The 13,307-nt window shown below is 38.6% G+C and overlaps 1 protein-coding gene across 2 annotated transcripts in view; it reads right to left on the minus strand.

The window, feature by feature from the left end:
• The window catches only part of CLNK (cytokine dependent hematopoietic cell linker), a 33,995-nt gene that overhangs the window by 4,558 nt on the left and 16,130 nt on the right, over positions 1-13,307 (minus strand). For both annotated transcript variants that reach the window (XM_075023189.1, XM_075023179.1), the window contains 7 exons: positions 11,642-11,669; positions 8,704-8,722; positions 7,434-7,509; positions 6,217-6,257; positions 2,021-2,154; positions 1,562-1,639; positions 1,277-1,432 (listed from right to left, as the gene is read on the minus strand). In XM_075023189.1, the coding sequence (XP_074879290.1) occupies positions 1,277-1,432; positions 1,562-1,639; positions 2,021-2,154; positions 6,217-6,257; positions 7,434-7,509; positions 8,704-8,722; positions 11,642-11,669 (532 nt within the window). The remainder of the gene's footprint in view (positions 1-1,276; positions 1,433-1,561; positions 1,640-2,020; positions 2,155-6,216; positions 6,258-7,433; positions 7,510-8,703; positions 8,723-11,641; positions 11,670-13,307) is intronic.

Below are 13,307 nucleotides of genomic sequence, written 5' to 3' on the forward strand. Positions count from 1 at the left end.
CAGAAATGCAGCCAATGTTATACAGAAGACTGATGGTTTACTAGTATCTGCAGTACAGTTCTCTATATGTTCTACCCTTCTGCTTCCCAAACTGTTTCAGTGTGCTTGAACAACGAAGGATATATTTTTCCCTCATTATTAAACCAATGTTCCTGAAGAACAACTTGCCAGTAAACCTCGCCCCTCATCTTTGAAAGCTCACGAATCTTTTCCCATGTTTTCTAGTAAGAATCCAAATGTAAATCTTGGACCTGCCAAATTTCTTAAGTTAGCTTGGGCCAGTTTTGATTTCAGTATTTTTTGAGTCTATCTATAGAAAAGATAAGTTTGGGAAGTATTGACATGCATGAAAAAGACGAAATTGAAGATTCAGCTACAGAGGCTTTGCTGTTTCACCTTAGTTGGATTTCTGTCTGTCACTTACATAGCTAATAACCCTCATAGTAGGTTGTTGCATTGCTTTTTTTGCTGCACAGCTGAGCATTCTTTTAAGTTTTAAATTTATTTTGGTGAGTATCACATCTTTATAGAGATGACTGTTTCAGTTTTAACATTTTTCTTCTGTGAAGGACATGCAGATACAGTATTTGTTATTTAACCATATAGGTAGAATAAGAATTAGACTCTTATCATGAATATAATTGATTTTAATTATGCAAAAAAGCATTGCTAATCTAAAGGGATTTTCTAATGAAATTTACTGTATCTGAAAGACTGATTGGTGGGAACCCACATGATTTAATTGCTTCTGAATATCCATGACCACTTTTGTCATATTTCCTCATTTTTTTTTTAAAGATACTAATTCCACTTTTGCTGTATGAGAGACAGACAATAAGAGACATTATGCAGCAATAACAGCAACAGGCCATACTGTCAGATATGTGGAGTTGTATATATTTTAAAATATATGCTTATATTATAACAAGTTAAAAAATATGCTAAAATAATACATATACCTGGAAAGGGAGGACTTTTCTTTCCCCCGTACTTTGCAGGTGTTAGAGTAGGTAGAAGTATTATAAGTAACTAGGAAATTTTCACATTGATTTAAATCTGAATTTGAGCATGGTATGTAAAATTCATTTTTTAAATTATTATCCTGAAGTTGCTTGAAACTTTGAGACATACTTGAAATGAGAGTATTGTAAAACAAACCTTAATGAAACAGCAAGTTTGTTACGTGGGAGAGTTTGTAACTAACCTTTAGTATTAAGAACTTGTGAAGTGTGACATAAAAGCAATAGACTGTAACATTAGATGGGATTTTACTTACATCATTTCCTCTGAGCCCTGTTCCCAGTGCATATTGTTGGCTCTCTTCCAGAAAACGTACTTTAATGTTGTATACTTTTCTTCCATAATAGACAACCAAAACGTATGGCTCAGCATTTGATTTCTTTGAACAATCTCTAACCAAGAATGTCTCATCCTGTATGACACATTTAAATTACGGATTGTATGGTTAGTTCACAACAAAACTTGGAAGCCATCGTGGACAGTTTACAGACATTTTCTCTAAAGAGTTTTCACCCCAGGTTTTGAGATAAATTGTACTTACAGTGTTTTCCTGTAACAGTGCCTTCTCTGCTTCATGGCGGTCATATTCTCCAATGTACCATTCATATTTGTTTAAATCCTTGATTTTAAGATAGCATAATCAGTGTACAGAAATCAACCACAGTTGGCAGAAGCAAAAGCCAGTGAAAACAGGTTATATCTAATCTGCGTTTAAAAAAAGTTTAGCAGAGTTTATAAAAATAATTGTAATGCATCTATATTGAGAAGTTCTGTTAGGAAATCTGAATCAAATTAGACATTTAAATTCTTATCCATGGTTTCAAGAGCTCATATTGGACTTGTTTTTAAGGGTGATGAAATACCCACAGCTTTCAGACTGTTTAACGTCTTGGGGGAACGTTTTCAGTAAACAGCAGTTCTTGTGCTCTTTGTGTGTGCCCTATAGTGATAATCCTGTTTTCTAAAAACCTGTATCTTTATGAAGCAAAGCGTTCTTTACCTTTTCAGTGGGTTGGGTAAGAGATTGCATTTCCCGTTTTACAAGTGAATGTTTTGATTTATTTTTGAATGCTGCATATGGTGTAGGAGGTGTTGACTTCTTCACTGACAAATTCTCCACATTTAACGTGGACCCTGTAAAAGTAAATTCAGAAGGAAAAAAGTTGTATTTTTTTAAACTTAAGTTATAGTTTCATTTTACCTTATCAGTTTTATTTAGTAAGTCTGAGAATAGGATTTACCATTTAGAAATACAGTATTGTGACACTAACCTTTAAAATTTAGAGCTGTCAGTTATGAGTGGTCTTGTGCTAATGCGGCATCAGCGATTTCAGATTCATGCCCCAAAAGATTTAACACATTAGTTTCCTGATGTTTTTTTAATTGACATCACTCTGCCAGGTTCTTGCACACAACACAAAATATTAAAAATAAACTATGAATAAAACAGCAAATGCTAAATAAAATAATAAATATGGGACAAGTGTAATGGTTCATTCTGTTCTACTTTCACCTTTTGAGCCCCTTTTATTTGTCTTGGATCAGAGCTGCTGTTATATTGGATCGTATTAAAACCCCTTATTATCCCATTGCCAGCTAGCATTGTTTCTGCCAAGCTGTTGAAACCTTAAAAGATTCAGAGGTTCTGCCATGGTGATGAATTTCAGTCTGCTCTGCAACTTGTTTCAATTAATAAATTTAGGACCAAGAACTGCAGTTGCTTTTGCATTAAGATGAAAGTGGTGGTCCTCTGCTGCATGTTCCTGCTCCGTACTGCTCTGCTGAGAAGACAGCTGACTGAGGGAGCTTACATAGCTGAAAACCATCCTCCCAAAGTAAATGTGATTTGCTGTCTGTAGATTTAGGGCTGCCGTTTAGCAGCTGGACCCAGCTCGCCACGTCAGCGGAGAGCTGTGTGAGTGCAGGGGATGGGGCAGGAACACGAAGCGTGGGGTGATGCAGGAGGCTTGGACTGAGTCCAAGTAGGATGCAGCAGAAACAGCCTGAGAAAAGCAAGGGCTTGCTTTCAGTGTATAGGTCAAATGCGGTTTGCAGGTACGTGACATGGTGAAAAAATGGTTAATTGAAGATAAAAACCATCATAGCCTGCTCTACAACAGAAAGCATTTTTGTTTGTTTCATGCAGTGCTGGTGGGAGAAATGACCTAGTGTGTCTGTTGTAAGAGTAAATGAGAAAAATGTGATTATCAATGGCTTCCATCTTTTCCCTCTGGTTACTGTCACGAGAGACAGTACTGTTTGCCAAAGCGGTATTTAATTATGTTTTATCTATTGTTCATGCTTTATCAGTTTATTATTTTTCTGCCTATACATAGCACATGACAGAATATTAAAGAAATTTTATTTGGAAGACATTCTTTTACAGAAGAATAATAGTTTTCACAGTGTTTCACTGTTTCATGCATACATGTACCATGTTCTGGTTTATAACAGCATTACATTTGTTTTTAAGACAGTAAACAACATCCACTGATCTCAGTAGACAAACAGCCATGATCTTCAGCAGGCAATCAGTCTGCTCAGAAATGAAATCCCTGTTCAAAGGGTCTGGGACCAGACATCTACATTTTGTTTCTGCAAACAACTGGAGTTGTCAAAATGCCAATATGTCAGTGTTCAGCTTATCGGATCCTGATTTTGGCGTTTGTGTTCACATTGCATTTTTGGTGGCTATCCCCAGACACTTTGTGTTTAAAAAGAGACCCCACAGCTAGGACCATGTTTGCTTTGTGACCAGTGCTGTGTATGTTCTGCAGAATTTTTTCTGGTATGCCTTAAGCTGCGGGACAAGAAGTGGAAAATTCTCTTGCAATGCTCATGTACTGGGTCTGGCTGGGATAGGGTTAACAATGGCTTGTCAAGAAATTGAAGAAGAATGTTTTAGACTTTTGCACAGAAAATAATTTGCTTTCAACAATACAAGTGAAAACTACCAGAGAGAAATACAGAATCACAGAATCATTTAGGTTGGAAAAAACCTTTAAGATCGAGTCCAACCGTAAACCTAACACTTATGTACTTACATAGGATAAAAAAAAGGATATTTGCATAAATTTAATAAAATTAATATTTCATCTTAACATATTTTTTAATCCAAACATGGACTTTAAAGGCAAGTGTAGGGTAGCAGGGGCAAAGGCTACTTGTTTCTTCTCTCCCTGTTGTTTCAGGAGGGCAAGGAATTTACAGAGGGAAAAGGAGAATGTGCTGTCCCAGAGAGCCTGAATGGCCAAGCACAGTGGTAGGGATGGTAGGAAGTGTCTGAAGTGGAGATGGGTATGGGGCACCTAGGAAAAAGACTGAGAGGCTCCTGAGAACAGCAGCAAACAGAGACCTAGATGAGCTTTGTGGATTATGTAAAGAAAGATTTTTAGGAGGTATCCAGAGGAGAGTATGTGGACTTGCACCCCTAGCCCAAGAAGGATGTTAATAGCCAGAAGTGGCTCAGTGGAGGGCCACCACCAGATCAGGGAGCTGGAGCCTGTGAAATAAAGCTGGGGGAGGTGGGATTGTTTAGCCTGGCAGTGACCAAAGTTAAAGTGAATCCTACTTTATCTAAACAAATAATACAGTCCATATGTTCTTCCTGGTGGTATTTGCTTTTACCATTATGCAACTCTCAGTTTCTTGGCACAGCTTAAGGGTTTGGGTTTTTTGATACAAAAGGGCATTTGCAGAGGCAGTTAAGGGGGAATATAAAAGTATAAGTGTAGTCAAGGACAGTAGGAAGTTACCAGCATGGGTTATTCTTATAGCCCCTCATATCCCAAAGTCCCTGGGTCTCCCAAGGCACGAACTCTCCTTTTGAGGAAAGGAGATACAGCATGAGCTAACTTGGCTGGTTCATTTTAATGGCATTCAAAAAACCAGAAAGACCAAGGTCATGTTATTTATATGTATTCCATCTAAGGTATAGATACACCTCTTTACCAATCAATCTGTTTATGAAAGACAAATATATCAGTTTCCTTTATAGCATCTTTTATCTTTAGTATGCAGTTCTGCAAAAAGAAATCATACTCGCACAACAGAATAAGTGGGTTTTTTTGCTTACACAATTCTTACCATGAAGTTTGGCTAATAAAGGGATTTTGCTTTTCAAAAGTCTATAAGTATATGCTGGGGTGTTTTTGTCTCTTTTGGGTTTATGGAAAGAAATACTTTTTAAAGCAAGTGTAAGTATATTGAAAGGTAGGGATGAGCTATATAGCAATTTGGGGTTAAATACTAATGAGGCCATATTTTTCTAGAAGAAATTAGGTAGAGGGGTTGGTGGACAACAGATACAGTATGATATGGCAGCAAAAAGTTAACACAACTTTTAATAGTGTTTGTAGAAGTATTGTCTTCAAGATTAGAGAGACTGCATATGAATCTAGTGAAACTACTGTGTGTTGGATTCAGTTCTGGCAATCTTAAAGAAATCCAGGGAAAACGAGCAGAGGGACATTGCCATGGTTCCTGGGCAAGCCACACCACGGGCCCTTTCTTGGTAGGGCACCCCACCAATGTTAAGGTTTGCTTCCAGTACGTTCCCTTAGGTAAAACCACACAGTCCAGGGGAAGTCCTGTTTCCAACCGTAATTATTTGACAGACCTGACTGATAATGGCACCTACAAGTCCTTCCCTCTAGGAATCTGGGATAAATCTAAAGCAATTTCTTCAAAGATCAGTTTACTTGTTTACACAATGGCGTTAAATCCATAGTAGCTGCTCTATAATGTCCTGAACATCTGTAGCTTCTATTTAGCCCAGCTGACTGCATCTCTGCCTGGAAAAGCAGAGATGGTTGTGCTCACAAGCATGCTCTTTGTATGCCCAAGCAATTTGCCTTTTCTTCCTCTCCCCATCGTCTTTCAGTAGCTTGTCCAAATCCCCATCCTTTTCTGGGTGCGGGGGTCTGCAGTGGTTTAACACTTGCGTTCTAGGTTCAGCATTTCTTAGCTTGAACCAGGCATGGGGTATAGCCAAGCAAGTAACTCTCTGCTTGTTTCTTCGCTAATATTGACTGTGCCATTGCTTCCCTTGCTTTCTGCTTGCTTTCTTCAGCAATCCCTTTGCACTAACTCCATGCATTGAAAATCCCCAGTGCACTCATACACACATAGAAACATGGTTCTATTTCTTATTTATCCATGCCTGGTTTAGTTTTTAAAGCAATCTCTGGTTCTTACCTGAGCTGCAAACCATTTTAGAGCTCCGTGTACATTGAAGGCTAGGAAAAAGCAATGAATGAAAGTAATGTCAGAAAAATACTTCTGTTAGTGGCAGTATTTAAGTAACAGTAAAATTATGCATAGCTGTGCTTCCCCAGAATACCCCTTCCTCTACTGATTGCAGCTTTGGGCCTTCCCGGGTTTTGAGTGATAATTTTGTATTTAGCATCTTTTGACAGATTTTTCTTCCATTAATTTCACCAGCCACTTTTTGAAGTTATATAAATTTTACTCTCCTCAAGACTATTTGGCAAGAGTTTCACATTTTGACTCCATGTGTAGTGAAGCACAATTTGCTTTTGTTCGTTTTGAGCCTGTTCCCTGCTAATTTTACCTGATGTTCCCAGTCCTTCTATTGCAAGACCCAGGGAGCAATTGTTCCCTGCCCTGATTTTCTAGACCACTGCTGAGTACCCAGCTGGTATTTTGTTGTGCTATTAATAAGAATGGTTACACTGGGAAAAGCACTGACCAAATAACTTCACATAACAGAGCCACTGGTACCACACAAGAAGCAGCAAAATACTAGGGGTCACAAATACTGTCACATTTACTCCAGGCAATAATTTTATCCTGGAGAACTGGCATCATTGTAAACAAGGCTAGATGAGAGATTCAGTATTTGTCTAGGAAACCTGTTGAATCATTCTTATACTTCCTATACTTTATCCCATACTTTTGGGTTTTGTTGAGTACTTTAGGAGGATGTAGATTTAAGAGCACATTTAGAAAAGAAAGATTTGTGTAGGTTAGAAAAGAAAAATAGGAGGAACTGTGGCATATTTCTATAGAAGAATAATTGGCCTTTGAAAGGCCAAGTATGTATTCTTTGTATATAAAAATAGAAAATAAGGGGGAGAGGAAATGCTGAGGCTGGAGATGGCAGAGCTGCTTTATACAGTACATTTAACACCCTGTCACGGAAAGTGAGGCAAAAATGTAATATAGTAATATGCTATTAAAGATAAAAATTGAATGTGCAATTACAATACCTTGAAAGCAATTCTCAAAGATGGTTCTTGTCATGCATCAGGGCAAAACATAATATATCACTACCTGGCATCAGAAAGTGATATCATCTTGCTTTTATTGCATAGTGAAGTATCATTTTCTAGGACAGAATGTTTAGTCCTTGAAGCATCCAGTACAAACTCATTAAGTTCTTATATTCCTACCTGGCTTCAGGATGATGCTTTGGTTTATACTGTTGTGCTTGAAAAGATGCTTCAGGTTTCTCCCCCAAATCTGTAACTATTAATAAAAAGAATAAGAACTTACTATTTCTTTTTATGTGTAACTTCAACAGTATCTAGCAACTATTGTGAAATAACTTAACTAAATTTGTATGTAAGGGGGAGGCAGTTCAATAGAAAAACCTAATAGGCTGCAATCAGTCTGGCTTAAATGAGTCAGGTAATGATTTCAGTGGGGAACATTTATACTAGTACTGAATGTTACATGGTGAATGTTACAGGTTTTGCTGATGCCAAATATGGCTTAACATAACGGTAAGTAATGTAGAATGCTGTACTAGGACTATATGGAAGGTTCATAAATCGCTTAACATAATGGTAAATAATGTTGAATGCTGTGCTAGGAGTATATGGAGGGTTCATAAATCTTTCTTATAGGACAGGATAGATAGGCATTGAATGTATTAATGCAGTCAATACTATTTCTAGCTGAAAATCAGGAAACTGTGCCTTAATCCGCAAAAGGAAATGCCAGAGGAAATTATGAACTCATGAACACGAAGGTGTAAACAGCGTAAACATCACGTAGCCTGTATCTATCTTCAAAATATTTCAGAGTAACATTTTTTTCATGGACCTTCATGTGCACGTACACAGCGAGTGGCTTAAGCTGGTTTTTCAAAGCTGTATATACATCTGAAGAATTGACATGGTTTTAAAACTTTTTTTTTAAATCCTGTTTTTTTAGTTTTAAATACCTAATTCTTTTTAAAAAAGTTTCTTTCAGAAGTCTCACCCTTGAATCATGGGAGAGGAGCAAGATGGAAAGAAGGGTGATGTTCTCTGTGCAATCAGATTAATCCAGTCTTTTCTTTTGGGGTTATCCTTCCCTCAGTTTTTTAGGTTCCAGCACTCTTTTCCCCAGAACCTTAAGACTTTGATTTGCTTAGAACAAATGTGATACCCTGGTTCCCCAAACAGCTGTAGTTAATGCCAAGTTAAATTCCTTTTTTCTGCTACATCTTCAACAACTGTTGAGGTCACTCTAAATCTCTCTGTTCTCAGCAGACATATGCCTGGGGGATGTCTTTTACTCATTTAAATATAGAGCCAGATGGCCTGATGCTACTTGGCAGGATAAAAGTCAGTTTCCTATACTGATTACTTCAGCTGGAATTTTAATGATAGAATATTTTGTTCTTGCAATATAAAGTAAAGACAACAAATTAATATCATATTATTAAATACTAACCTTGTTCTCTTCCAGGTGCCTATATAAAATGATAACATAGACAGTAAATATTTTTCAATTACCAACTTAAACATACCCCAACAGACCCAACAATCTTTTAATTTTAAAACAATTTCTAGACATTCAACCATTAATACCTGATCACTTTGTCAAAAACTCAGGCTGAATGCTGATTCAGTCCACTGGCATCAATGTGAACTGAATTTTTAGGGGTACAGGTGAACACACAGTGTTCATACGTGATCACCATTTCATGATGACTATTGTGCATCAGTTTAACTTACAATATGGTTTTCCTTCATTGATCTTGTATTAAATCAAAAGATTGATTTTGATAGACTGGAGATACACTATCCAAAGATTAAAATCAGTCATTTCTTTTCAGGCTCTTTAACTGACGGTATAACTATTTTTACTGTCGTGGCAGATACTTCATTCAATATCACCGTGTAGAGAGTCTTAGTTCAGCGTATTACGTTACGAAGAAGTAGACAGGTGTCTAAAGACCAGAGTTTGACTCATAAACTTTCACTGTATTTCTGTATTATTTTGATTCACATGGCAATAGTAATTATTTTGTTTGTTAATTTGATACACACAAGACTATAATACATAAAAATCAAAGAGAAGAATGTTTTACTCTTTGTAAATGTTGCACTTTGAGTCTTCCTTAAAAGTTACTTCCTCAATAATGTTTATCCATTACTTAGGAATTCATAGTCTCATTCAGGTCGGAAGGGACCTAGGCAGGTCTGTAGTCCCAAGTTCCTGCTTAAAGCACAGTGACCTGTGAGATGAGACCTGGGCTCAGAGCTTTGACCACCTGGGTCCTGCAAACCTCCAGAACATAGATTTCACAGCCTCTCTGGGCAACCTGTTCCAACACCCTCATAAATATCCTCATAATTAATCCTCATTTCATAGGGCAGGTACTGCACGCCCGGACTGTACTGGTGGCCCTCTGCTGACCCACTCCTCTCTGTCAACTGCAGCCTTGTGCAGTACTCCACGTGTTGTCTAAGGAGTGATGAGTGAAAGGGAATCATCCCTTCCCTTCATCTCTTGGCTATGCTTGTGTTGATACAGCTCGATATGCTGTTAGCCTTTATGGCCACCAAGGGCACAGCAGTGGCCTACGTTCAGCCTGTGGTCCCCAGGTCCTTTTGAGCAGAGCTGCTGCCAAGGGCGTGAGTCCATCCTGGGGCAGGATTTTGCATTTGTCCTTTCTGATTTCAGGAGGCTCCTCTTGACCCTCTCCTACAGCCTGTCTGGGTCCTGGCGAAGGGCAGTCCTGCTCTCAAACCTGTTGACCCACTGTTTGGTGTCTGAAACCCTGACAAGGGCGCACTCTGTCTCCTCCTCCAGGTCATGCTGAAACTATTTATGTCTTCAGATCTATATGAATGGGAAGTGATCCAAATTAAATTTTATCTTTTCTGTATTATGAAATATATGATATTTCTCCTTAAGGTGTAGCCAAACTAAGAGCCTGGTAGGAGCTGCAGTATTTGTGCAGCTGTACGGTGCCCAGCCAGAAATATTAATTACAGATGTAAGATATTTATTGTTCTTGGGAGTGTTTTCATATTTGGTTTGTAATGAGTCAGTATCTAGGAGAAGACAAAGCTTTTTGTGTTAAAATATTATCTTTCTTGCCAATATATAATTTTTTTTAGCATTAAATGTTAATTACAATATTGCAATCAAACCATGTTTTCTAATGATCTTTCAAACTATAGAGTTTCTAACCACAGGAGGAGTGAGGTTTGGGACAGCCTCCCAGTCAGAACTGTGGAGAAATAAAACTCAAGGGATTTGAAAGTTAGAGCTAGACCAGTCTATAGATTTCTGCTACAGCCCACTGTGGTAGGATACAGCTGGGCTTAACTAGTATAGAGATTCCTTTCTTTCCTCTGTTCCCTTGCAATGAGATAAAACCCCAATATAATAGAAACGTATTAGTGCAGTAAACAGAACATTCAGTAAGAAACACAAAATGCCATAAATTATGACCTGTCTCAGCAGTGCCTGGAGCCTAGAGCTGCCCTCGGTGGAGCTTGGCAGATGGGCTGGGAGGAAGGTAGGTTGTGCGCTGGAGGATGGGGCTAGTGGGAGACGAACTGGGGGACGTACTGGGGCTTACGGGGCTGCCCATGGCTCAGGAGGTTCGAGGCCATTGCGGAGGGTGAGCTTGGGCGGCGAGGAGCGGGCATCGCTCTGGCTGGGGTCCCCACCGTGCTGGGGAGGGCGGCGAGGGGTTCGGCTGGGCGAAGCCGTAGGAGCGCGCAGGTGCCTGAGCAGCGGTGTGGTGGCCCCCTCGGTTGCTGCCGGAGCTATTTTGCAGGCAAAGCTGCCATTTGTCTGAGGTGACAGATTTTGCAGGGCTTGGGAGAGGGAGGAGAGGGAGAAGGGAGCTGGGGGATAATTGGTGAGGTTCATTCTGGATATAAAATTTATCAATTTTTGTTTCTCTTATTGCAAAGGGTCATCTTATTTTTGGGGTAGCCTTGTAGTTACATCACAGTAATACTATTGCACTCCGCTATTGGCCTTATAATTTCAGTTTTCTGCTTTTAAAAATCTGTGTGGAGTCTCTATTTCTCTGAGAATGTCTCTCCTGCTGCTCACCGTTCATAGGCATCCGCAGCATCTGGCAGTTATGAGATATGCTTTTATGTGGATGCTTGGGAAGGTAGCTTTGCAATGTATGTATGTTTTTATTTCTGCAAGCAACTCCAGGAACTTACCTGCCATTCAGAAAGTAGTGGTATTGAAAATGCTACACACATTAAAGACAGATACATTTATGACCCAAAGCTAATACAATTCTTATAGTATTTTTACCTAGTAGGCTAAAATACTGTTACAAGAGAGGCTGTGTAGCCATGGAATGTGTACGGGTTTTATGGTCCTAATATATACAAAGATGATTACTTACTTTGTTTAGTTCCTTAACAGATATATGTCTGGAAAAGAAAGAATTATATGCAAAACATTTCATTATCATAAAATACAAATCACTTTTGAGTACTTAAATACTTTGATTACATCATCACTGAAAATTAACAGCCCTTGGCAAGGAAAGGATTTTATTACTGCTATAGAAATTCAGAGGCTGGTTATTTTTTTACATAAATTATTTCCAGGAGAAGGTTATGGACTTCCATAAAGAAGAACAGCATCCACTGAATTCATTATGGTGAATGAGAAAGTCTTTGCTAAGGATTTATTCTGGGAGGAGGGGAGAAGAGATGTGAATGATTATCAGCTTTCTTCAATGCTTTTCATCTCATGCCAGAAAGTCTTATTATGAACTTTAAAGTCAGCTGTAAATGAAGGTAAGTTCCCTGAAGACTGAAGAGTTTCAAGAATGAAACATTCACAGAAGCAGAATGGAAGGTGTAGAGGAAAGGAGATGCAAACCAGAAAAGAGAAATGGAGAATGCTCCTCACAGTCCTGATTCAAGTAGGTGTTTAGGTATTTTTCTGCCTTCTCCTGATATGCCTGTTCAACAGGAGTATCTTCCTTTCCTGAATTTTGTCAGAAAATATTCTCCCCGCAAAAAGGGACAATATATTGAGTCTGACATCTTTTGTTAGATGTCCTGAGTATGATGAACACTCATGGTTTTTAGCAGCATGTATCTCATAATAAAAAAGATAGAGGACCAGGTTTTGGAAGTTATGTAGCAACATAAGGTGTGGATAAGCATCTAGTAGTTTTTTGAAGGCTCCAGGATTTAGTCCCTGCTTAGCTTACCTCCTGGACTGAGAAAATACAACTGAGTTATTTTGCTAAATCAGTTAGAAAGAATGCAAAAAGAAGATGGTATAGAAAACCCTGGGAGCTGCCTTTCAACACTTTGTCAGCGAGAAAGGTTTTTTTCCTTGTGCCTGTGCTGAAAACATCAGCATGGAGGGTTAAAGAAGCAAGAAATTTGGGAATGATCTGTTAGGGGAAAGTTTCAGGAAGGCTAGGAGAAGGGAGAGGAACTGTTTGGGGTTTGGATAGTTACTTTTGTTTCAGCTTCTGCAATTTGTTAGCTTGGTCTCTAAGGTTGTTATCTGATGTGTGAAAGCCTATATTCAGGACATTGGGTGCATGGTAAAGTTAAGCAGTAATAAAAGCATGCTTGCAGGGCTGGCCTCCATCACGAGGGGACATGCCACTTGCATGGCCTGCTTACCACAGGCATGTAAAAGTTTAAATCACACCAAAGCTTCTAAGATACATTCCAAGATCCTTCATATGCCTATTTTTTTTATGAGGCTATTTATAGAGTGTATAAATAATGATGTGTTTAATTTTATAAATCTTCCAAATCTTGTTAGAAAACAGGACTTGCCCTCTTAAATCACATCTGTGGTTTGACAGCTTTGCTTACAGTCTAGCAGATAATGGCTGTAGTGCCGTACTCCTTCACACTGCAGCTCATATGGATGTTTTCTCCTTACAAAGCTGTGACTGGACTGAAAATGGGTGAGAAATATTTTGTGTGAAGTGCTTGTGTGGGAAATTCATAAAGTGCCTTCCCCAGATCATGTGTGGTCTTAGTCTGTGCCACTCCTCTCTTACTCATGGGATTAAAAAACCTAGTACAATA

This window comes from Buteo buteo, chromosome 1 (assembly GCF_964188355.1).
Source record: "Buteo buteo chromosome 1, bButBut1.hap1.1, whole genome shotgun sequence".
NCBI classification, from domain to species: Eukaryota; Metazoa; Chordata; class Aves; order Accipitriformes; family Accipitridae; genus Buteo; species Buteo buteo.